Source organism: Hyperolius riggenbachi, chromosome 1 (genome assembly GCF_040937935.1).
Source record: "Hyperolius riggenbachi isolate aHypRig1 chromosome 1, aHypRig1.pri, whole genome shotgun sequence".
NCBI classification, from domain to species: Eukaryota; Metazoa; Chordata; class Amphibia; order Anura; family Hyperoliidae; genus Hyperolius; species Hyperolius riggenbachi.
The window spans coordinates 207,379,547-207,404,707 of NC_090646.1; the positions used below are offsets into that span (position 1 = coordinate 207,379,547).

At 43.0% G+C, this 25,161-nt stretch overlaps 1 protein-coding gene across 1 annotated transcript in view; it reads right to left on the minus strand.

Moving 5' to 3' along the window:
- Window positions 1-538: 538 nt before the first annotated feature.
- Window positions 539-25,161, minus strand: part of LOC137547026 (UPF0462 protein C4orf33 homolog) — a 151,129-nt gene continuing 126,506 nt past the window's right edge. The window contains exons 5-6 of the mRNA XM_068270156.1: window positions 8,526-8,731; window positions 539-792 (exon numbers count right to left, since the gene is read on the minus strand). Of these exons, the coding sequence (XP_068126257.1) occupies window positions 666-792; window positions 8,526-8,731 (333 nt within the window). The 3' untranslated portion in view covers window positions 539-665. The remainder of the gene's footprint in view (window positions 793-8,525; window positions 8,732-25,161) is intronic.

Sequence of the window (25,161 nt, forward strand, 5' to 3'; positions counted from 1 at the left end):
GGGTTAGGTATTGGTAGAGGGAGAGCTCACGTGAGAGTAAATTTAGGTTAAGCCATAGTAAAATATCGGTAAAAAAAATACCAATAATTTACAATCAGAATTACCCAATGATTCAAAGTAGGATATCGGTAATTAATCGATATTCGACTGGCTATTCCCAGCATCAAAATTATTGCAGCCCCTTTTTGAAACGTACCTATTGCAGGCTAGGAAAGGATCTGTGTTTTTCTTTGCATACTGCACTCTGCCGGGGACTAATAAGGTCAGTGATGTCAGGTTTTTAAGATGCATAAAATACCACTTGTGACTACTAGAGGTAAATTACAAATGTGAACAGCAAATTATTCTTTTTAAATTTCAAAAATGATTATGCAAAGTGCTCAGCAGCTTTATAATGTGCAAATCCTATAAGTTATTTTCATTATTCACAGCTGTATGTCATGAGTCTCTAACAAACCGTCTATGTTTACATATTTCCTGGATAAGACAAGGTAAAAGCAACTAATGTATAATTGCTGTAGCAGTCACACCAGAAGTATTGTAATAAGTCACGCCAAAGACTTGATTTATTAATACAAATGAATCATAGGAGTTTCAGTAATGCTAAAGAATAAAAGACTTGTTAAATAGAATGCCAGTGGGGATTTACTTTTCTTTTAATTTATCTATTTCCGTAGAGAAGCGACAGGATTGCTACATGGCATAGAATCCCAGAGGCAAGATGCAGGCTGCTCCCATTCTTCTCCCATGATCCATTGCAGGCGGAAGGCTTTAAAATATTCCAGACGATGACTGCAAATAAAAATAAATATCATCAAGTGAAAAGAGATGACAGCTTTGCAGTTCATTTGCATAGGAGTTGATATGCTTGTAGCTTTTAAGTGTTTTTATCTTTTTCTTTAACGTTGTCAAGCTACCTGTGCACTAACAAGTCTACCTACTTCACTCAAGTATTCTGTAATCAGGTGCTGAACAGATTTAAAGAAAAGACAAAACCTTTGTGGCTCAACCAGTGAATTATAAATGGTTCAAAAGATATCTATCCCTAGAATACAATTAGCATAAAACAAAAGAAAAATACACAGGTAAAAAGGTTACACATTTTTTATTTGTCATCTAATTTAACGAATGATTGAGCATGGAAACTAATAAAATACATGTATTACAAACCAGCTGGCCACAGACTTGTCAGAAAAACTCTCAAAGCTAGAAAGGACCATAAACAACCTGTATCACCACCATATGCAATTAGTATTGTACACTGTGACAAATTTCCCTTATTCCCATTACTAACTAAAGGTTTATGCTTCCTACAATAACAACAAACAACATTCGTTAAGTGCTTTTCTCCTGTAGCAGGACTCAAAGGGCATAAGCATGGCTCAGACCAGGGGAAGAATTCTACAAGTCCGCAAATGCCAGGCTAAACAGATGGCTTTTTAGTCTGGATTTGAATAACTCCAGGGATGAGGTTGGCTTTACTGAGTGTGGAAGGGAATTCCAGAGGGTAGGGGCAGCATGACAGAAAGCTCTGGCTCAAAAGGTTTCGAGGTGCATTCTGGTAGTGACCAAATTTATGAATCCTGCTGATCTGAGGTTGTTTGATGCAGTCTCAGAAAGTCCTTTGTGTAGCCAGGGCCCAAATTGTGTAAGGATTTGAATGTCAATAATAAAAAAAATCATAATAATGCAATATTACTCTTGACCAACTGCCTCTTTAAATAGCTTATATAAAGAACACAAATCGCATTTAGGAGTAAAAGCCAATTATGTCAATGCAGGTCCATAGGTTGGTAGTGGTTAGTAGTTAGTTACTACAAAAACATACCACTGAGGACACCATCTAAAATTTTAAAAGTCTACCAGCAGTCTTGCAGTTGCTTGTTTTCCATTGACAGACTGTTCTAAATTAATTAGCTAATATTCTACACAACTATTTCACGTCACAGCTTCTAATAGTGCAAGCGTCTATTGACATGTAATGCTTTGGTTTCGTCAGCTCTTTGGGCGGTCCAGCCTATGCTAATTCCACAAGCATTACCACGTGGACAGCTTGTGAAAATGTTTACTCCTCCTACAGCACTGCATCAGATCATATTGAGTAAATGCTCAAAATCCCCTTCCCAGGTGGGTTTTATATGATGGCACAGACAAACATTTATTTTTCAAATCCTATTGGACAAGGCCAAATGCATAATTCATCTTACTATGAATCTAAGTATACTGTATTGGCAGTGTTAAAAGCATATGATTTAGGTCTGATTGTACTTTTGAGTCAATAAAATGACACGTTAATAAATTGCAATTGTTTTTGATCAAATGTGACTATGGCTAGAATTTCTAAGGCCACAGAAGTAGCAGTGTGAGCATTGGGAGCTGCAAGCTAATAGGGTTCATTACCCTTGATTCAGACAGTCAAATCAAAACAACAAAAACCTGGACTAAACCTAATCTTGGAATAATTCCACTTTTCCTTTGCAATCACAGAGAACAGCAAGTGAGCCAGGAAATGCTGTGTGCTTATGCCCATTATCAAGTGCCTCAACTTTATAGAGGGTGTCAGCTTGTGGTACTCCATCATTGCAGAGCAATAAACAGGTGTATTCTTCAGATTGGGAAAACTTTTTGTATTGATCAAATGTCTCATGTTATGAAATGGAAGAGTCAACATTTTAGATTTAGTTGACCTGATTAGATGTTTTAAAACATTCAAATAATCATTTTAAATTTTTTTATGATTATTTAAAAATTGTTAATTGTATGGCCAGTAGAGATGTCGCGAACTGTTCGCCGGCGAACGGTTCCAGGCGAACTTCGTGGGTTTGCGTTCGCCTACCAAACGCGAACTTTCCCGGAAGTTCAATTCGCCCCATAAAGCTCTATTGAGCAAAACTTTGACTCTCTATATCACAGCCAGCAGACACATTATCGCCATACACACTGCTCTCAATGCTGGAGGCCCTCCCCTCCCTCCTCCTAGTAAGGTCCTTATACTGCCTACACTAATTAGTTAAGGGACAGCTGCTACACACTCTGCTAGGGAGATTTTAATTAGCCTGTTTGTGGGTTCCACCCTCTACCCTCTACCCTTCTACCTCCTACCGGAGGGAGGAGGGTCTCATCTGCCAGGGAATTCCAGTATTTCAAAAACCAGCTTATATACCATGATAGGGATTTGAACCCAGGCCTCAGTGTATGGTAGGCAACTAACAAATCCATTGTACCACCAACACTACTAACTGAAAGTAGCTGAAAGTAGCTGAAAGTAGCTGAAAGTAGCTGAAAGTAGCCTAGCATGTACCATTTATGCTTAATGCAAGAGAAAAATTAGACAAGACAAATAACATTTATATCACACTTTTCTCCTGGCAGACTCAAAGCACCAGAGCTGCAGCCACTAGGGCACACTCTATAGGCAGTAGCACAGATATGTAGCCAGACATGGCCTTGTATTTTGTGTACAACAGTTGTCAAGAGAAAAATTAGACAAGATAGCAGTGTTAGGAAGACTTGCCTAAGGTCTCCTACTGAATAGGTGCTGGCTTACTGAACAGACAGAGACGAGATTCAAACTCTGGTCTCCTGTGTCAGAGGCAGAGCCCTTCACCATTACACCATGCAGCCACTGCTTACAGACATGTAGCCAGGCATGGCCTTGTATTTTGTGTTCAACAGTTGTCCAAAGAGAACCCCAGATAGCCAGGTAGATTCATCTCTCTCTCTCTCTCTCTCTCTCTCTCTCTCTCTCTCTCTCTCTCTCACCAACACTACATGCTGAAGCCAGCCTAGCATGTACCATTTATGCTCAATCCATTTATGCTCAAAAATACAATTCCGCGGAAAGCGGTGACCATCCCTACGAGAGAGAGAGAGAGAGAGAAGAGAGAGAGAGAGAGAGAGAGAGAGAGAGAGATAAGAATCTACCTGGCTATCTGGGGTTCTCTTTGGACAACTGTTGAACACAAAAGACAAGGCCATGCCTGGCTACAGATCCATAAGCAGTGGATGCATGGTGTAATGGTGAAGGGCTCTGCCTCTGACACAGGAGTCCAGAGTTCGAAACTTGTCTCTGTCTGTTCAGTAAGCCAGCACCTATTCAGTAGGAGACCTTTGGCAAGTCTTCCTAACACTGCTATCTTGTCTAATTTTTCTCGTGACAACTGTTGAACACAAAATACAGGCCATGTCTGGCTACATGTCTGTAAGCAGTGGCTGCATGGTGTAATGGTGAATGGCTCTGCCTCTGACACAGGAGACCAGAGTTCGAATCTCATCTCTGTTTGTTCAGTAAGCCAGCACCTATTCAGTAGGAGACCTTAGGCAAGTCTTCCTAACACTGCTATCTTGTCTAATTTTTCTCTTGACAACTGTTGAACACAAAATACCAGGCCATGTCTGGCTACATGTCTGGCTACATGTCTGTAAGCAGTGGCTGCATGGTGTAATGGTGAATGGCTCTGCCTCTGACACAGGAGACCAGAATTCGAATCTCATCTCTGTCTGTTCAGTAACCCAGCACCTATTCAGTAAGAGACCTTAGGCAAGTCTTCCTGACACTGCTATCTTGTCTAATTTTTCTCTTGACAACTGTTGAACACAAAATACAAGGCCATGTCTGGCTACATATCAGTGCTACTGCCTATATAGAATGTGCCCTAGTGGCTGTAGCTCTGGTGCTTTGAGTCTGCCAGGAGAAAAGTGTGATATAAATGTTATTTGTCTTGTCTAATTTTTCTCTTGCATTAAGCGTAAATGGTACATGCTAGGCTACTTTCAGCTACTTTCAGCTACTTTCAGCTACTTTCAGCTAGTAGTGTTGGTGGTACAATGGATATGTTAGTTGCCTACCATACACTGAGGCCTGGGTTCAAATCCCTATCATGGTATATAAGCTGGTTTTTGAAATACTGGAATTCCCTGGCAGATGAGACCCTCCTCCCTCCGGTAGGAGGGAATAGGTAGAAGGGTGGAGGACTAAAATAGGGGTCTGTGTGAAACCTAGATGTTAACCTGGGACGTTTGATGTGTATTTCACTCAATCATGTCTGCCTCCAGGTATTAGAGCCTTTGAAACATGTTTTCCATCATTTTTCTAGGTGTCAGAATTTTTTCTTTTTTACAAAGTTCGCCTCCCCATTGAAGTGTATTACGGTTTGCGAACTTTTTCGCGAACCGAACCTTTCGCGTAGGTTCGCGAACCGAAAATCGGAGGTTCGTGACATCTCTAATGGCCAGTACTCTGGCCAGTATCAGATATTTTCCTTAGTGCTATCATACTGTTCTGAGAATATTAGGGCCTTAATATGATAAAGTAGGTTATGGACATGTTCAATTATATAGTATATTAAAAAAAAATCAGATTTTTGGCAATAGTATGGTATAAGTGACTACTACAGTTATTTACTATTTATAGAAGTAGCATTCAGTATTTTATATCTGATAGAATAAGAATAAACATATGCTAACTGCGAACAGGAAATGACATAACAGATAATTCTCTCATTCAGCTAATGGCCTTGTGTAAATGCTTTTGTAAATGATACTGTATTGAAAATCCTAATGCAAATATACATTTTTTCTATTAACTATCTATAGCAAGGTTCATTTGTAGATGGATATATTGTAATTTTTAGGACAAAACCAATTTTGCAGCACAAAAGTTTATTTTTTTCTTAGCATATTTTCATAAAGACATGTAGTTTATGTATTGCAGTTAGCAATACCACAAAATCCTGCACTGTATGTTCTCCTGCCTTCCCCACTGTGCTGCCTCTTTCTCTGCTGCATCCACCTCTTGTGTGCCCCTGTGTCCCCTTTGTACCTTTAGTGTCCTCCTGGTGTCCCCCTCTGCACCGGTGACCTCCTCTATCCACTGTCCTCCCTGTGTCCCGTCTCCCCATGTCCTCTTGGTGTCTCCCATGTCCTCCGATGTCCATCTGCATCCTCCTGTTACCCCCAGCTCCATGCAGTGCTGTCCCCCGTATCCTCCGATGTCCCCTTGCATCGTCTTCTTTCCTCCCATCTCCATGCCGCTGTGTCTGTAAAATTCAGTCTATGGAAAGACCATGAGTAGCAGTGAGTGGATTGATTGGCTCAATGATGGAGCCATGGTCCTGCCCGCGAGATCATCGGCTCCAGTAGAAACACAAGTTGCCATATGTTTTCCCCTTACTGCAGCTAGGGCTTACTTTCAGGGTAGGGCTTATATTTCATTCATGCTCAAAATTCCTGCTAGGCCTTATTTTCAGATGTCTTAATTTCAGGGAAAGAGGATAGATAAATGTATACAGAGATCTTAAAAATCCAATTTTCTCTTAAAGGGAAGGTCCAAGCAAAAAAAAAAAAAAATGAGTTTTACTTACCTGGGGCTTCTACCAGCCCCATGTAGCCATCCTGTGCCCTCGTAGTCACTCTCTGCTGCTCCAGTCCCCCACTGGCAGCTTTCTGACCTCGGAGGTCAGGGCCACATTGCATACATTTTTACGCATTCCAGCTAGTGCAGGAACAAAAATTTACTCGTTGCACCACTAACGCGTAAAAATGTATGCGTTAATGTTCCTGCACTAGCGGGAATGTGTAAAAATGTACGCAATTCGGCCCTGACCTCCGAGGTCAGAAAGCTGCCAGCGGGGGACTGGAGCAGCAGTGAGTGACTACGAGGGCACAGGATGGCTGCATGGGGCTGGTAGAAGCCCCAGGTAAGTGAAACTCATTTTTTTTTTTTTGCTTGGACCTTCCCTTTAAAGAGAACCTGTAACAAAAAAAATTTCCCCCTGGGGGGGTACTCACCTCGGGAGGTAAAAGCCTCAGAGTCCCAATGAGGCTTCCCCCTCCCCTGTAGCTGCAGGCAGTCCAGTGTTGGCTCCCCCTAAGTGTCCCAGAATCCTCCCTCGACAAGCGTGACAAGCACAGACTTATTTACCTTTCCTGGCTCTGTTGCGGCTCTCCGCATGGAGATAGGCGAAAATAGCCGATCTCCGTCGAGTCTGCTCCACTGCGCAGGTGCAGGAGACTTGCGCCTGCACAGTAGAGCAGCCGTCAGCGATCGGCTATTTCCGCCTATCTCCGAGCGGGAAGTCGATACTGCGCCTGCGCTGGAGCCGGGAAGGTAAATATTTACATCCCCGCTGTTCAGGGAGCTTTATCGCCGCTGCCGTGGGACCGAGGAGGCTGGGGGAAGCCTCAATAGGATCCAGAAGCTTCCCCCACCCGAGGTGAGTACCCCCAGGGGAGGATTTTTTTCGTTACAGGTTTTCTTTAAAAGATACTCAAAGTGATGCATAACATAAGATAAACATGTATATACTGTAGAGTCTCATTCCTACATAGAACTAGCCTCTGTTCTTTTTGATTTTTTTTCAAAGAATCCGATATTCTACTATTGGACACTGGAGAATTACTGTATAATAACAGAATATTAATAATTTTACCTATATCCTATTATAGCGTTACATAAACTTCCCCTCACACGAGCCCACCCTCTAGCTACTCCTTACACTAACCTACTTACTGCCCAGCACTTTGGCTACACTCGTCACCTCCCATGTCAAAATTGGGCACAGCTATACATGCATGAAATAGAAGTGCCAGAAAATGTATTACCAATATTTTACTACAACTAAATCTAACCCTATTCTGATACTGAACTCTTCCTCTACCAATGACTAACCTTGACCTCCCCATCAATGCCTAAACCTAAGTCTCCTATCCTGAAGCCTAACCTTCACCACCCCCTGCTGAAGCTAACCCTGAGTCTCCCACGGTCCCACTATGATGGCTAACCTTAACCACCCCCTTTCTGATGCCTAACCCTGAATACCCCCATGACTACCCTGAACCCCCTACCAGCAGCACAATTCTGCCGGAAAAAAAACAATAACTATTGGGTGCCTCATTGGTGCCCATGGAAAATATTGGGAAAAGTGTGAAAATAGTGGACACCGGGGCCATCCGCTATGAAAAATGCAGCTACAGAAAGCAGGCGCTTGGTGCACCCACTATGAAAAATGCAGCTATAGCCACAGGCGCCCAATTTTCAATGGACGCCAATGGGTTGCCCAAACCTCTGCTGCTAATGGGCGCCCAAATTTCCTGCTTCTGTAACTATAGCCGCAATAAGAATTGTGGTCTATGATTTCCTTATTCCTGACATGTACTATATGTGTCTTTACTACAGTCTATGGACTCTTTTCTGGGGAAAAAGTTAACCTACAAGAATGTTTTGTTGACATAAGACTATACAATGTATCAACTAGCTATCAAGAGAAATAAGCAAGAATCTGTAAGTAATATTTAATTTGTACAAAGATCAATGGCCCCTAGTAGCCAATCACATTTCATAAAAGGATGAAAGCTGTTTTTTCCCTCTAGCATATATGATGCTCTAGCAAGATCCATATGAAGTTGTGTCAGCTTTAGTAGGGACTAAGAAGGCATTGCTTATGGGATACAGTGGGATATTTTTGGTGAAGAAATACTGTAGGTTGGATGCACACTGTGTTTGTCTCTGCTATATTCATACTTACAAATTTGGACCTTGCCCATCACTTATTTCTTCTGGAGGAATCGGATATAAGGATTCATATACTCTTCCAACCCCAGTGCCATGAATAGCATAGGAATTCATCTTGTCAACTCCAGGTGGAAAGTAAGACCAGGGAATTAGCGCAGTGCCACGCCATTTCCCCAAGTGTGGTGTGAAATCTGCCTCAAATACCAGCGGCAACTCTGTCTGATAAAGCACAAAAGGAACACTGTTAGATCTCTCAGGCTGCTGACTGCAGGAAATATTGAGGATGGCAATGGATTACCCCTAAAATCTCTAATGTCTCATTTAGAGATAAGCGTACATTCCAACTTTGCATGCAAATGTCTACTTGAAATTAAGCCAATCGTGCCCAATGCTGTTGTGAATTAATCAGCTAATTGATCGGCAACTACTGTCCTTGATTGGCTCAGTATCAAGTCTTGCACACCATTTAGCCCTTAGACTGCCGCGGACATCTGTAGGTGTTCTGTGTTTTCGCATCTCTACGTCACAGACATGTAATTGCATTTTTAGTACAAAATGACTTCCGCCAACAGCGGGCGTCTATAGGCATTTTTGTTTTTCCATATTCCTTTGCTACAGATGTCTATAAGGCATTTAGAACAAAGTTTTGCCTCACTGCCAACTTTCTACTTTTTGATAGTTGCAAATAATTCTAAATTGATGCAGAACTGTGCAAATGTTACTGCAAATCTATGCAGCTTGAAAATGGGTCAAATGGTTTCATGCAAGATTTGATTACGGTAATCCATTGTCCAATAGATTTTCAAAACAATTAGCATAACTCTGCATCATAATAATTAGCAAAATTCTCGATCATCTCAAATTTTTTTGCACATATACGACATCCTTACTGACTAATGTGGATTCTGGTACATGTAGATTTGGGTAAGGCATTTAATAAACACAATACAAATATATAGATGGCACTGGCATGTAGTGCTTAAAAAAAATAGCTAGCAGTCTAAGGATTAAAAGAACTTAGGTCAGGGACACAATGTGAGTCAAACGTAGCGGACGTAGAAACTGTGTGGTAAGCGCCTCTGCTCAGGATGGGATGGGGACCAACTCTCATTATTCACAATACTTGGCATTTCTCTTTGCCATGTTCGCATCACCACTCGTCTGCTTATTCAGCCTTGTCCTCCACCATGGCTGCCGCCATCCACGCTTGTCCCAAAACCGATCAGAGATCAGAATAAGCATGGGGCTCCCTGTTGGATTGTACAAAAGCAGTATGAATTTTACCTAGTAAAAGAGAGGATTCTCATTGGTCCACCATGAACCAATGAAAATTTTCCCCGATGCAGCAGGATTCTCATTGGTCCTTTGCAAACCATTGGGGTGCCCCATGCTTCCTCTGGTCTCTGATCCCCTGCAGTGGACCAAACACTGGTGGCAGAACTGAATCAATGGGACAGGTGAGCATTTTCCATGCGGTGACCAGAATAGTGGCAACAGACACTGTTCATTTCCATAGACTTCCATTGCATTCGATTGGTGGTGTTTCGTTGCGCGTTCCCATTACGGCTGCGAATAAATGCAGCAGGTCGGGACTTTGCATTTTTGGTCCAGTCCATGCGCATTGCGTTTGGATCCCAATTGACAGTGTGAAAGCATCCTATTAATACCACAGGATGCGCTCACCGTTCCATGTTTGCATTTGCCTTCGTTCTACTAAAAATGCTGCATTTTTTTCCTGCAGCATGAATGGGGGCCTTAGGGTTCACTGTCCCTTCTAGTGATGTATAATAAGCTGTAAACAGGATTATTTCTTCAGAAGCTGGTATGAATGTGTTGCCTCTGAGCTAAATAATACAATACAATAAGGCCTGAAGCATGTTCAGCGGAGGGTCTTAAGACCCTCTATGGAGCCTTTGCCGCAGTCTATTGCACCACTCAGTGGATTGTAATGCAATCCATTTTAATTCAGACTGAACAGAATACATGGATTCCTATTCCAGAATATATTTATGCTATTTTCTAGTGCTTTTGAGGAGGGCTTATTCGTTATATAAATATGGCAAATAAAATGTCATATTAACTAAGACTGTGAGCCTGTAATGTGTGATTTACCATGTATGCCCTAAGGAGATAAAAGTACGGTAAATAAAAGTTTAAAAACAGTAGCTTAGCTACAGTGCCATAGGACAATGTTTCATTTTTACTGCATCTACTCCTAGTTCTGTATACATAACAAACTACACGATACTAAATACCAAAGCTTGCTCTCCAAGGGCAAGCATAGTGTGAGAGATAGGTAAGCATGGAGTGGGTAGCAGTCAATGATTAACACAAATAAAGGTGAACATTACCTCCTTGCACCAATGAAAAGATAATTAAATGGCTAAAGGTTGCCATACATCTAGTGATGTATGGACAGAACGACAAGAGACAGATCTCTCTCTGATCAAATCTGATAAGGGAGAGATCTGTTGGCTGCCCATACACTGCAGACCCATCCCTGATCAGTTTCAGCATGTAGTCTCTTGGGAATCGGCTTCGTGATGCTGACCCACTGCCTTCATCGCTGCCCCCCCCCAATATTATAAGTGCCCCCCAGTGCCCATGCATTAAAATACTTTACCTGTCTGTTGCCACCGAGTGTGAGCTGTGCTTTCACCACCAAGTCAGCATGGCAGCAGGGGATCAAAATTAATGGTCTAAAGTGTTGCAAGCACTGTCCACAGGGACCCACACAGTCTCCACAGCTGTCATGAGGCTGGTGAGATCGCTTCCCATACTGTGCGGACTGCTTTGTAAAGCTATGTTTCAGGTAACCAGGATTGCTTATTTCAAATGGAGCCCTACATTCATAGTATTATATTTATTTTCTGACCTTATAATCTAACATGACACTGGGGACAGTTGAGACCTAACAAGAAATCAGATGCCATAGCAACCACTAAGGTTGCTATGGCTATAGTATCACCTCTGATAATTATAGGTAACAGGTAGTGTTAACTAGATAACATCACCCTTCACTATTAATGACAAAGTAAATATAATTAAATAAACTCGGGATGTGTGCTGCACCAATCACATTCCTTCAACATGTGCTATACCAGGAAAACAGCAATACATTCTAAAAGGAAAGAATGGTTCATCAGCACCACCTTTTGTATAAATGTAATTTCTTTATTAAGAAGAAGAAGATCCAAAACAACTGTGAATAAAGTGTATATAAGAACTATAAACAAACCATAAAGTGATAATCAAATTGATTTCAAAGACTATAAAGTGCAATAGATAGTGTTAGATGGAACACCATACAGATGCATAAGGTGCAAACTATGTGCAAGGGGATACTACACCAAAAGCAGTATGCTGCAATCTAAGGACCACAGAATTGGAAAGGAACAGGGGAGTTAGAGACCCATATGACAGTCTCATATCTATTGTAGTCCTGATCATAACCTGATCTTAATCAGCAGCACGGTCATTGGGCCTGTGATACAACTACATAATAATGCATACTTCCTCTCACTTCCTGCCACCCTGTAGCCGTCTCTTTATCTCTATGATTGTCTTTGATCAAACAGACTTGCCAAATGCTATGATATGCTATTGTTACCATTACAATCAGAGATGCTTTCAGAGGTTATAAGCCTGAACCTCAGAGTGAAAGAACATCTATGAGGCTGTTAATCCAAACGGCTAAACTTGGATTCCCCAGTGGTGGTACAAGACCTAATTCCCTTCCATGTCTGCAGCAGCTGTGACGGAGGACAAATGCCAGCAAAATGTCAATCACCTTCAGTACTTTACTGCATATGTCGTACACATCCATTATAAAGCACACAGAACTGTTGATGTTTTTTTCAGACCTGAACTAGGTCCTTAATCAAAGGTATAATTAAAGCTATGTATAGAAATCAAGTGATCATTGTTCAGTGCAATCACTGGCTAGCTTGAGAAACAAGCTTATGTCTCTACAGATGGATTTTTCTTTTCAATCACCACTGCTTTCCTCTCCCCCCTCGCCCCACCATCTTCCATAAGAAAGGACATGCATGTGTTTGTAAAGGCTTTGATGGCAAAGATGTCTCTGTAATCAGGTCTTGCTTTACACGTGTCATTGTAGTTTAAGATGTCTATGAAGCTTGAGGACCTAGTTCAGATCTGAGTGGCATTATGTGTCTGCATCATTATCCCTTATGCTGCTAGCTTTTCATTGTACTAAGTGCCACAAGTATTTGGATAGAGGACTGGGACAAAATGCTGATGCCTGGGACAAAATGCTGATGCCTCTTGTTTAGCATGGAGACGGAAACGCCCACAAATTAGCCTGAATTAGTGACTGATTAGACAACACAATGCGGGGGCATTCATCAAGCAAAATTGCACTAAAAATGTGGCATTAAACTAAGGTCAACCCAATCATCCATGTCCCGGGTGCCAATTAAACCTGGGACCTTAATGCTGCAAGACAAGACTAACTAACCACTTAAAGAGGAACCATGATGACAGAATTTTACATTGACTATCTGGTTCCAGCATCAGAAACACTTCCTGTATCTATATATTGCTTTATATCGGTATGTAACCCCACTCTCCTAGTGATGATTGCCGCAGGCTAGCCTTCTCTCCCAAAGCAGGTGCTGTTTCTGCTCGCTTCAGAACACACAACAAACAAACATTCTGCTGTGATTCAACTTGCCAGCAGTAAAGATGTCGCCACCTGTGATAAATTGAAGTATTTAAATCAGGAATAGCAGTCTTGCCTTGCCCTGCATGGGGTTCCTCTGACAATTCCGGTATTGCTCCAACATTCCAAAAAACATACACATAAGTTAATTGGTTTGCCCCTAAATTGGTCCTATACTAAAGTCTGCCGGAGTTGGCTCTGCATGTAGTATAAAAGGATTGATACTCAGACATTGTGTCATGCCCAATATTTGAAAAAAAAATTGGGATAAAAAATAAACATATACTCATGCACCATTCACACAATGCCCACAACATGAATATATCATATAAATACACATTCTGTAAAAAAAAGATAGATCAGATGAGCAATCAAATACTTGTTGTATCACTTGAAAAACCTGCGTGCGTGGAGAAGTGGAGTTGGTTTTTGTTCGCCAACATTTTTATGTGTTTTTGTAAGAGATCAGCAATCTTATGTAACGTTCCATTGCATCACAAATCATGATAAACATCACTAGAGACACTTTGATCAGCACAATGCTATTTAAAGAGAACCAGAGAGGAGGACAGAAGAGCTTTTATACATACCTGGGGCTTCCTCCAGCCCCATACGCACGGATCGCTCCCATGCCGCCGTCCTCCGCTGCCTGGATCCGCCGGTACCGGGTCCCGTCATTACCACCAGGCGGCCGGCGGACGCGGCCAATTGTCCGCATCACAGGGGCTCCCTCCATACACTTACGCTTGCTGCTGTGTACTGCGCAGCCGCAATGCGTAAGGGTATGGAGGGAGCCCCTGTGATGCGGGCAATTGGCCGCGTCAGTGCTGGGCCGAAATTACGCATGAGCGTAATTACGCATCGTAATTCAATGCAAATTTACGCGTAAGTGATACGCGTAACTTACGGTCTTACGCGTAATTATTTACGCGTAAGCAGTAAAGTGGTATCGTAATTACGCTGTCTACCGTAATTGCTAGGTATGCGTAATTTTATGAAGACTAACGCGTAATTTTACGCGTAATTACTAACGTAAAAACTTCCCTATTCTAAGAGTAGCCAATCAGTCAACATCCTAAGCAACCAATAGTATCTTCTCCCGCCCTTCAGTATATAAGCGTACGTTTTGAGGCATACGAATGATGTGTACGCAATAGCTGTCACATTGACGGCTATTGCGTACACATCGTCCGTATGTGTAAAAAAGTACGCATTAATGGGTATTACGGCACTACGCGTAACATCGTAGCGTAAGCGCCTACATTACGGTATCCTTACGCGTAACTGCGTAAGTTAAGCGTAATTACAGTGATGAACCGTAGATAATTTCCTACGCCGTAACCATAATTGCGTAATAGCGTAAAATTACGCGTAATGATCCTTAAGCGTACATTTTTCCATTACGACCAGCATTGGGCCGCGTCCGCCGGAAGTGACGGGACCCGGTAGCAGCAATAGAGGAAGCGGAGGATGGCGGCGTGGGAGCGATCCAGGCTTATGGGGCTGGAAGAAGCCCCAGGTATGTATAAAAGCGTTTTCTATTTTCAGGCTCCATTCCTCTCTGGTTCCCTTTAAAGGACCACTATTACAAAAAAATGTAAATTTGAAAATACATGTAAACACAAACAAACAAGAAGTACATTTGAGCCAGAGTAAAATGAGCCATAAATTACATTGCTCCAATGTTGCTGTCACTAACAGTAGTTAGTAGAAATCTGACGGAACTGGTTTTTGACTAGTCCATGTCTTCATTGGGAATTCTAAGTATTTAATTAATTTTTTACAAAAGCACCTGATTTAGACAAAAAATGCAGGCCACACCCCTACCTGTTTGCACACTATACTGGCAGTTGGACTGAGCAACTGCTGTTCACTAAGTGCTTTTAAAAATAAAGAAAACTCTGAGAATCCCCCATGAGGAGATGGGTTAGTCCAAAACCTGTTAGTTCTGTCAGATTTCTACTACCTACTGTAAGTGATAGCAACATAGAAGTAATTTATAACACATTTTACCTGGGGAAAAATGCACTTTTTTACTTATGTGTTTTCAGGTATTTTAAATTTTACACTTTTTCGCAATAGCGGCCCTTTAAGTATTTTGATCAGTGCAAAGCTATTTAAACATTGAATAAAGAAAAATGATGTCTTTTCATATAGGTTTAACACTAATAGCCTAGAAATTGCTAGAAATGAAGCCAGCAGTAACTTCTTCAGAAGAAGTAAAATACCTTCTTAGCCTGCATTCCAGTTTTCAAGCGTAAATGGTAAATTGTAAGAATAATATTGAAAAGTCACTAATAAACTAATTGCTGTTCATACACGAAGGATCCAAAGGTTCATTTAATCAATTCCTCAGTGCCTGGGCTCATAATTAGAGCTTAAAAGGAAGGATGCAGGAAACAATGCCACCAGCAATTACTGAAAGGTTAACCATGAACAAGAAATTGTGCTAGTATTTTTTTTGGTCTTGTACTGTATCTGTCTGGAAGTTTCAAGGAAGGGCATGACAGTCTATCTGGTGGGCATTAGTCAAATTTATCTGAAAATGCTCTGCATACTTAATTACCCTAATCACTGTGATGCCATGAAGCTCACTGATGCAAATGGTAATTGTTCCTTGTTTAGCAATTGTTATACCAGTTTGACATGGATGACCTCTGTCACACCTATTATAAACCACTTGTCCTCGAGTACAAAATGTGCCCCTTATCGACCTAAAATGATAGTCATTTATCCTTCACATGTAGGAAGAGCTTTGACCTGCAGAGTTACCCTTCCTATGCTGAACTACAGTATGTGCTCAATATTGGGATGCTTGGCCTTGTACAGATCCCTGAAGATCTTTGTACGCCTCTCTACACTGATCTGCATACTACATATTTGTTCATTGTTTACAGAAAACAATGATTGTTGCAAATCCTCTTTTGAGTTGTTGAGTACACCAGTCAGACACTGTATGGAATGACTATATTAATCTGTATGCCGTTTCTCCACTCTCTTCATTGGAATATTCTTTTTCCTCTAGTTTTAATTGTTGTTTTTGTTTGCAAACTCCTACTTTTGTAAAGCTGTTCTGAAATGTTCGTATTGTTTGTGTTTGCTCTATCTCCACCAGCACAGCCAGTTGTTGTAGAATTTAAAAAAGAACTGTACAACATTGTAGTAAATTATTCAGGATACCCTCTTTTACGTTATATATCCTGGTTTCAACATCAGATGCACTTCCTATATCTATATATTGCTGCATATTGGTATGTAGCTCCGCCCTCCCACTCAAGCTTAGGCTTAAAGGGGTCCTCTTGGGGGGGAGGTGGGGGGGTTGAAAATAAAAATGTTCACTTACCTGAGGCTTCTACCGGCCCCCTGCAGCTGTCATGTCCTACGCCGTCCTCCTACGATCTTCAGTTCCCCGCGGCCGGCACCGGTCAATTATTCGTCTTACAAGACAAAGAGTGCGCACTCCCACTCGTGTCATCAGGAGCTTACTGCGCAGGCGCAGTACAAAGTTTTCTTGTACCTCGCCTGCGCAGTAAGCTCCTGATGACATGCGCGGGAGCAAGCACGCGTGCGGCCACGGCCATGCAGCTGAAGTCTTTCTAGGACTGCAATTACACTGGGACCGGCGGCGGGGAACGGAGGATCATTGGGCGATAGCGTGGGACATTACAGCCGCAGGGGACCGGTAGAAGCCTCAGGTAATTGTCCGTTTTTATTTTCAACCCCCAAAGACAACCCCTTTAACTGTTTTCTATGCAGAATTCAGTGCTGCCACTTTAGAGTGATAACCAATAAAGCACCGCAGAGCATCTCCATTTGTGAACTGCCAGTATGGTGATATTTGGGTCGCCGGTAAGAGATGTTAAAGCTCCACTTTCTAATATGGTCCAGTCTCACAAAGTTACTTTATTGTCAACAAGAACAACATGCTAAGTTGTTCTCACTCAGGGCAGATTATTGGTGCCACCTCTGCAGAGAATCTAGCAGGTGTATGGTGGCGGGATTGGCTAGAGATCTGGCCTGTCGTAGACCAATGTTATTGTTTTGCTCCTTCCCCCTCCCAATCAGTTGTGCAATGCAAATCAGCCCCCTTTCCCCTTCAATAGCAACAGAACAGGTCAATAGCCTCTAGTCATTAGCCTGTAGCCTAGCATCTGTACAGAACTCTGCCCCAAACTGTCACCCAATGGATCAAGTCCAGAACCTTGCAGGTGGCAGAAATTGTATTTGCTGTGTACGCACCTTTAAAGTAGCTATACATTTAGCGATGATTGGCATATTCGATTGAGTGGCAAATCCCTCTCTGATTGAACCTGATTAGACAGAGATCTGTCAGCTGCCCATACACCACAGGCCGATTCCCGATCGGTTTCATGCTGATATCGCTCGCTGTTACCACCAAGCAACTGACTGACCACGAAGGCCTGACATCTTGCAACATGTTGCACAGTAGGAGAATGGCAGGATTGGCACATGCAGTTCCTTAACCAGCCTGGCGGTATGGACGAGCTCAGCTCGTCCATCACCGCCGGAGGCTGCCGCTCAGGCCCTGCTGGGCCGATTTTCTTCAAATAAAGAGCAGCACACGCAGCCGGCACTTTGCCAGCCGCGTGTGCTGCCTGATCGCCGCCGCTCTGCGGCGATCCGGCGCGAGCAGCGGCGAAAGAGGGTCCCCCCAGCTGCCTGAGCCCAGCGTAGCCGGAACAAAAAGTTCCGGCCAGCGCTAAGGGCTGGATCGGAGGCGGCTGACGTCAGGACGTCGGCTGACGTCCATGACGTCACTCCGCTCGTCGCTATGGCGACGATCTAAGCAAAACAAGGAAGGCCGCTCATTGCGGCCTTCCTTGTTTATTCTGGGCGCCGGAGGCGATCGGAAGAACGCCTCTGGAGCGCCCTCTAGTGGGCTTTCATGCAGCCAACTTTCAGTTGGCTGCATGAAATAGGTTTTTTTTTATTAAAAAAAAACCCTCCCACAGCCTCCCTGGCGATCTTATCAGAACGCCAGGGTGGTTAAAACAGCGTTATTATAATCCGGCTGTACAACATAGGAAATAAAAAGTTCCAATTGTGGCAAAGATTCGTACCCGATCCTGTGCTTGGTGGGGTGAAGTGGGAGCGGTGGCTAGCCTGACGCACGTTTCGCTCGTATGAGCGTCTTCTGAGGCTCTGAGCACAGATCAGTGTTACAGCCACCAATCTACAGCAATTGTATTGAACACTTGCGACTGCAGTGCCTGTTGTTTTTTCTTTTTTTTTTCTATCTTGGAGCATGTCAAATCACTACATCGGACCAATTTTGGACCAAAAATGGTTGCATCATCATGCAGGCATGCTCTTGGCGGCACTGATTTTCATCCGATTTGATAATAATTATTCAATCGGATGGTCGATCAGCTGTTAAGTCAATAGATGTATTGTCACCTTTAATTTTTACAATGATAATTAGCTTATCTCCTAACATGTGGTTGTCAAGCATGGCCAAATTTGTGGCTGTGTAATTAACCAGCTGAGCGGTCTGGACGAGCTCAGCTCGTCCAACACCGCCAGCGGCTGCCGCTCAGGCCCTGCTGGGCCGATTTTAATGAAATAAAAAGCAGCACACGCAGCCGGCACTTTGCCAGCCGCGTGTGCTGCCTGATCGCCGCCGCTCTGCGGCGATTCGCCGCGAGCAGCGGCGAAAGAGGGCCCCCCTAGCCGCCTGAGCCCAGCGTAGCCGGAACAAAAAGTTCCGGCCAGCGCTAAGGGCTGGATCGGAGGCGGCTGACGTCACGACGTCGGCTGACGTCGATGACGTCACTCCGCTCGTCGCTATGGCGACGATATAAGCAAAACAAGGAAGGCCGCTCATTGCGGCCTTCCTTGTTTATTCTGGGCGCCGGAGGCGATCGGAAGATCGCCTCCGGAGCGCCCTCTAGTGGGCTTTCATGCAGCCAACTTTCAGTTGGCTGCATGAAATAGTTTTTTTTTTATTTAAAAAAAACCCTCCCGCAGCCACCCTGGCGATTTAATCAGAACGCCAGGGTGGTTAAATACAATAACAAAAAAGACAGTGAAAATCTCGGCACTGCTAACGTTGATTTATTGCTGATGCACTTGCATTCAATTCTTGTCAAAAGTGACATTCAAGAAGATACTATTGTGCATATGATGGAGGGGGTGTAGGATGGGCAGTGGGTGCCGACTGGTGCACGGCCTGATGACCATTTCGCTGCAATAGCTTCTTCCAAGGCCTAGATTTGTACCCATCTAAGCATCGGAAGAAGCTATCGCAGCGAAACAGTCGTCAGTCCATGCACCAGTCGGCACCGATCCTACACCCCCTCCATCATATGCACAATAACTATCTTCCTGAATGTCACTTATTTAAATATGAACTGAATGTTTTTGACAAGAATTGAATGCAAGTGCATCAGCAATAAATCAGCGTTAGCTTTGCAGTGCCGAACTTTTCACTGTCTTTTTTGTTGTTGCTATACATTGCTTCAGCTCAGAGCACGCTGAGAGACTGCACATCGCAATCTGAGTCGTCCTCTCCACGTGTGTTGTTTCCATGTGTCTTCCCACTACTCTTGTTGTTTCATTAAATACAATAATACAAAGTAAAAAAGTGCAAGAGTGAAATGTATTACCTTGGCTAGGATGCCATTTCCAGATAGCTTCGGTACTGTCCTGGTTGTCCGGTGTGTTTTGCTATCATCATTTTGCCTCCAGGGTAACTACCCTGTTTTGTTGCTATTGTTGACTCATTGTACATTAGTGTGGTGAACTGCTTGATGTGCCTCTCCTTTGCTGCTTATGTATTGGCCTAGTTGTAAGGTCACGTTGTGTTTTATATTGTAGGGTGCTTCGGCACATCAATGGGCCCATCTCACATGTTCCTTTATCAGCTATTTTCTTTTGTAAAATCTTATTGGGCTTGAAAGTGTGGACCCATCTGGACCTAGAAGTTTGAATGTTGCCTGGTGATTAATTTTTTTGTAAGCAAGTATGGTGAGTAGAAGATTTTCAAATATATCATGACAAAAAATCAGCAAGTTCTATGGAAAACTTTACAAAGACAGAGCAAAATTTTCAAAGCTGCAGAATTCACACCTCTATGTGAAATGTAGAGCAGGTCATAAAGGTGTTTCTATACAACTGCAGTTTTGCATTATGAATTGAACTTTCAGACTATACTTTTCCGGCATATGATGACAGTAATACTGCTAGGCTTATAATGAAAGATACCGCAGCCAGACGTTATTTCTCAAATGCAGATCACTTTAAAATAGTATCTGAATACCGATCCTCAAAGGAATGTTCAAATCTGCTCGAGAGCAAAAAAAAATGATAATGCAGTTTGGGCAGCAGATGATAAGAACTTTAAAAAGTGATTGGATTTTTCTGAAACTCAGGGAAAGAAAGCTGCTATTGAGAACATGTAGTTAAATATATTCTGCTACCGTAAAAATGTACTGCCAGTTACTATAGTTTCCTTTTCCTACCTTTGAAGCAAGGTTTTGAGCACAGTCTGGACATGTTTAAATGTGTCATCTGAATGTTTTAAGATTTTAAGTGTAACCCCAGTCTTGTTAAAATGGATATAATCATAATCATTTTCATACAAGTCAATTTGTAGCTTGCTGTTACAAAAAAATATATATTTTCCATTTTTAATACTTAGCTCTCCATCCATGTTTTTTCTGTTAGTTCCTGGTGATTTTCAAATCCTTCACACCTGCACCGTAGCAGAGAACTGCAATTCACAGTCAGCAATTCCCCAAATTCTTATCCCCCACCGACACCTGTAACTGGCACACAGCCTCTTTCACAGAACTATACAAAGAGTCTGAGGTCAAATTGCATTGAGCAGTGGTATAATGTATGGCATCCCAGGTGTGCTTTTAGATGTGTATGCCTGAACTGAAAATCTCTGAGCAATGGGACTTTCAAAGAATCAAGTCTCCTAGAGCTAACATTATTATGTCTACTTTGGGAAGCTGATTTCTTCAGAAAGGTTTAGGGCAACAGATGAAATATCTGCATAGAATACTAATATCCAGAGGGATGCTTGGGCTGCCATATTTCACACAGCGCTGAGAAGGTATTCGTGCAGACAGTCCCATTTGGAAGCTCAGTAAGAAATAATACATAAGAAAAAGAGCAGCCCAGCCACAACTATTTCTAGAAGAGAAAATTATGTAAACTTGGTGGCAAATTCAATTATGACAAGAAGCAAATGAAAAATGATTTTCACAGGACAGGAAGACAGTTTCCACATTCCTCATCACAGAAGACAGATCAATAAATGTGGGCAAATGTATGAAGTAACCCCCTTCAGCTATTGCTATCAGCAGGCATAGAGCAGGTCTTCACCTCAGGTACACAATATAACAAAGCCAGCACCTTCTTTCGGTTTATGAATAGTGATGATGTGAAAGTCATCCAAGTTATAAAAAGTTATAAAAAAAATACTGAGTTTTGGCCTATCAAGTGCTCATAGATTAGCAAAATGTTGGCCACTTGTTAAGCTTGGAGGTGTAATCTCCACAGTCAGCATACAACACATAAGCTGACATGAAGGAGGTACACACACTAGCACAAGGAAACAGGCTATCCCTAGTATAGTGGAGGGGAGGACTGACTCCAATAGGAGATTGTGGTGCACAGAGCCGGTGCAGATCCGAACAGCCACAAACAACACTTTCGTAATAACGTCTCAGCGCAAAGTAGCGCTGAGCGCATAAACCAGGACTGAGGAGATCAGAACAAGTAGACAGAATGAACGCTTGCTAGCTAGCGGCTACTTAGCGACAGCAAGCGTCCAAAACCAGACAGACTGGAATGAGGCAGCCAATGCGTTGCGGCGATGGCGTGCCTCACAAAGACAGGACAGGATAGTCAGAAATAGCAGGATCAAGATAGATGAACGTAACACAGATAAATATACAATAAGTATGATTTCCTAGCGTATTACAATTACAGCTATCAATGAAACTATTCGTAACGTCTGACTAACATATGTATATATCGGCAATGAACCGATATATGACATAAGCAGGAACTCTGACTAAGACTGGAGTAACACAGGGAACAGGACTCAGAAGGATTCGCTATCTCTTCGCAGAGATGAACGCAATCCACAAACAGGACCAGGAACAGGATAACTAGCTCAGCGTGCTGGAACGCTGACTAACGGAACACAGGATATAAACAGTTTGTGTGCGTATATATCAGCGACACTGATGTATCAACGTAACACGAATACAAGGAAAATAACAAAATGCGCAAGTATGCGTATATATTGGCGATGAACCAATATATGACACAAGACAAGCAAGTAACAACTTCTAGAACAAGAGCAGAACTAGGAGGACTCGCTGACCCCTTCGCAGGAGTCAGCGCAGTCCACACGGACCAGGAACGAGGTGGGGCACGAGCAGAGTAACAGATAGAATCTGAGACTATGGTAGCCCATGAGGCATTGCAGGAAGCAGTTCTTTATACTGAGGTCATCCAATGGGAGCAGACCTGCAAATTCCCACACAAGTGAATGGTAATTAATCACAGGCTGATAGCAGGAAAAGGCAGACAATGATATGCAGCCTGCAGGAAAGGGACCGCCCCTCCACTGCAGCAGACAATGTTTGTTTACACAAAAGCATATTAAACTGTCACTAACTTCAGAGCGACTGCAGATGGAATCAGCAACTAGTTTAAGTGCAAACCAAACTATGCAAGCAAATGCATGTAATGACATTAGAACTGCTTGGTTTGCAATACCACTGCAGTCAGCAGTAAACGCTGCAGAAGCGATCATAACAGTACCCCCTCCCTTAAACGCGGCCTCTGGACGCCTATGAAAACTGACATATTTCTCCTGAACCACCCAAACCACAAAATCAGAAGTGGGAAATCCAGCAAACTGATCTGACTGAAAATTCATGAAGGTCGGATCCGTCCGACAAAACCAAATTCCCGAATCAGTCTCACCAAAACTAGACCAATTGGAACCAGAACCTACCGAACCATGCCCGTCAGCACTACAAGCCTCAGTGTGACACCCATCAGAACCACGACTTCCAGAAAACAACCCCAAGAAACTCTCTGCGCGATACCCACCGCCTTCCAAGGACTGTCCAAAAACGCCAAAGCCTTTGCAATGCCCACCGGAACTGTCCTTACCAACACAAAACCCACTGTTGAACCAGTCCAAGGTACCAGGACAAGTTTCCTCAGAGATCTCCCAGAACACTTGGAAGCTCCAAAGATATCCCCACAGGTCAGAACGCCCCTTAGGCTCACATGGAGAACTATCAAGAACCCCTATGGAACCCAGGGCAACTCCAGAGTCAGGGTCACAAGGACAAACATCAAGATCAGGGCTTTTAGGGACCAGAACCATCTCCGGGCATGCAGGCCAACCGGCAACATCAGAACATGTCTCCACTAGGGAAGCACGTGAGCACGCTAACACAGACACATCTGGGCACTCTGGCATACGAAGCACATCTGGGCACACCGGCACAAGAGAAACCTCTGGGCATGTCAAGGAACTGTGAACCTCAAAGTCAGTCAAGACAGGACCGAAACCAGAACTGGGCAAAAAAAATTCATCATGACTAGACTTCACAGTTACTGGATTCTCACTAAAAACTGCAGGATCAGACTTAGATGTCGCTGATTCCAGCAGGGTTATTAACAAATCATGTTCAGGGGCATTTACAAGACAGGGCAAATCCTCTGATGTATGCACTGAACTAGACAGGGTTCCCATAGCTTCTTCTGGACTAGACAGAGACTCATCAAATACACTGGACTGGAGCTCATGAAGGGCTGCAAAACAAGTCAATATTGCAGCAATCCCCACTGAACTAGGCAAAACTGAGAAACTCACTGGACAGGAAGGGGACTCTGGAACTTCTGCCACACCGGGCAGAAAACCAGAATTTTCCAGGATACAGGGCTGGGTCTCAGAAACACTCATTAACCCGGACTGAAATTCTGAGATTTCTATTATTTTTTCCAGCGAGTCAGAATTATCCATGTTACAGGGCAAGACTTTTGAAACATTCAGAGGACAGGGCTGGAGTTCCTCGGCTGTTACAACACTGGAGAGGGACTCAACAACATTGGTTAAATCAGACTGTGTACAGGGCAAGGTATCTAACACACTTGCTGACGAGGACAATATTTCAATGGCTTCTGCTTCGCTGGGCAGAAATTCATCAAGTTTTATTAGAGCAGACTGTAATTCCAAAACAGCTGCTAGACAAGTGAATATTACTGCAACACCAACTGAGGTAAGCAGTGCCTCAGACTGCTCTGCTAGAGGGTTTGAAGTATCCAAAGTACTGGGTGAAGCATAAGACTCTGTGACCTGAGTTTCATTGGAGAGATCTACTGCACAATTCATGGTACAGGGCAAGTTCACTGGAACATTTTCTGAACACGGTAATAATTCTGCGATTTCGGACTCACATAGCAGACGCTCTGAGTTATTCATGAAACTAGAGTGAGGTGTAGAAACAGGAAGATCAAAACACAATGTTTGCGCATCTAAATCACCATTCAATTGTGAAATTGGAAAATTCAGATGCTGGGGTTCTGAGGTTTCTGGACAGGATTGCTGGGACTCAGAAACTGATGTAGTGCATCTATTGGCATGTGCTGGATCAGACAGGAGTTGAACTTTATTAACACAGGTAATTTCTGCAGAAGTGTTTGCAGAGACAGGCAAGATTTTTCTGGTGTCTGTTTCACTGAACAAAGACTCATGAGTACTGGCTAGGCTGGACTCAGAAGTCAGCAGGACCTCTGGGCCCTCTGCTGAGAAATCTGTGCAGGGCAAGATTAAGGAAGTATTAGTAATTTCTGTCTTACTGGGAAGTAACACTGAGTTATCCATGGTACAGGGTGGAATTACAGGAACTTCAATTTCACACAAAAGGAGCTCTGAATCACTCGCTGAATCAGCCAAAGGTGCTGA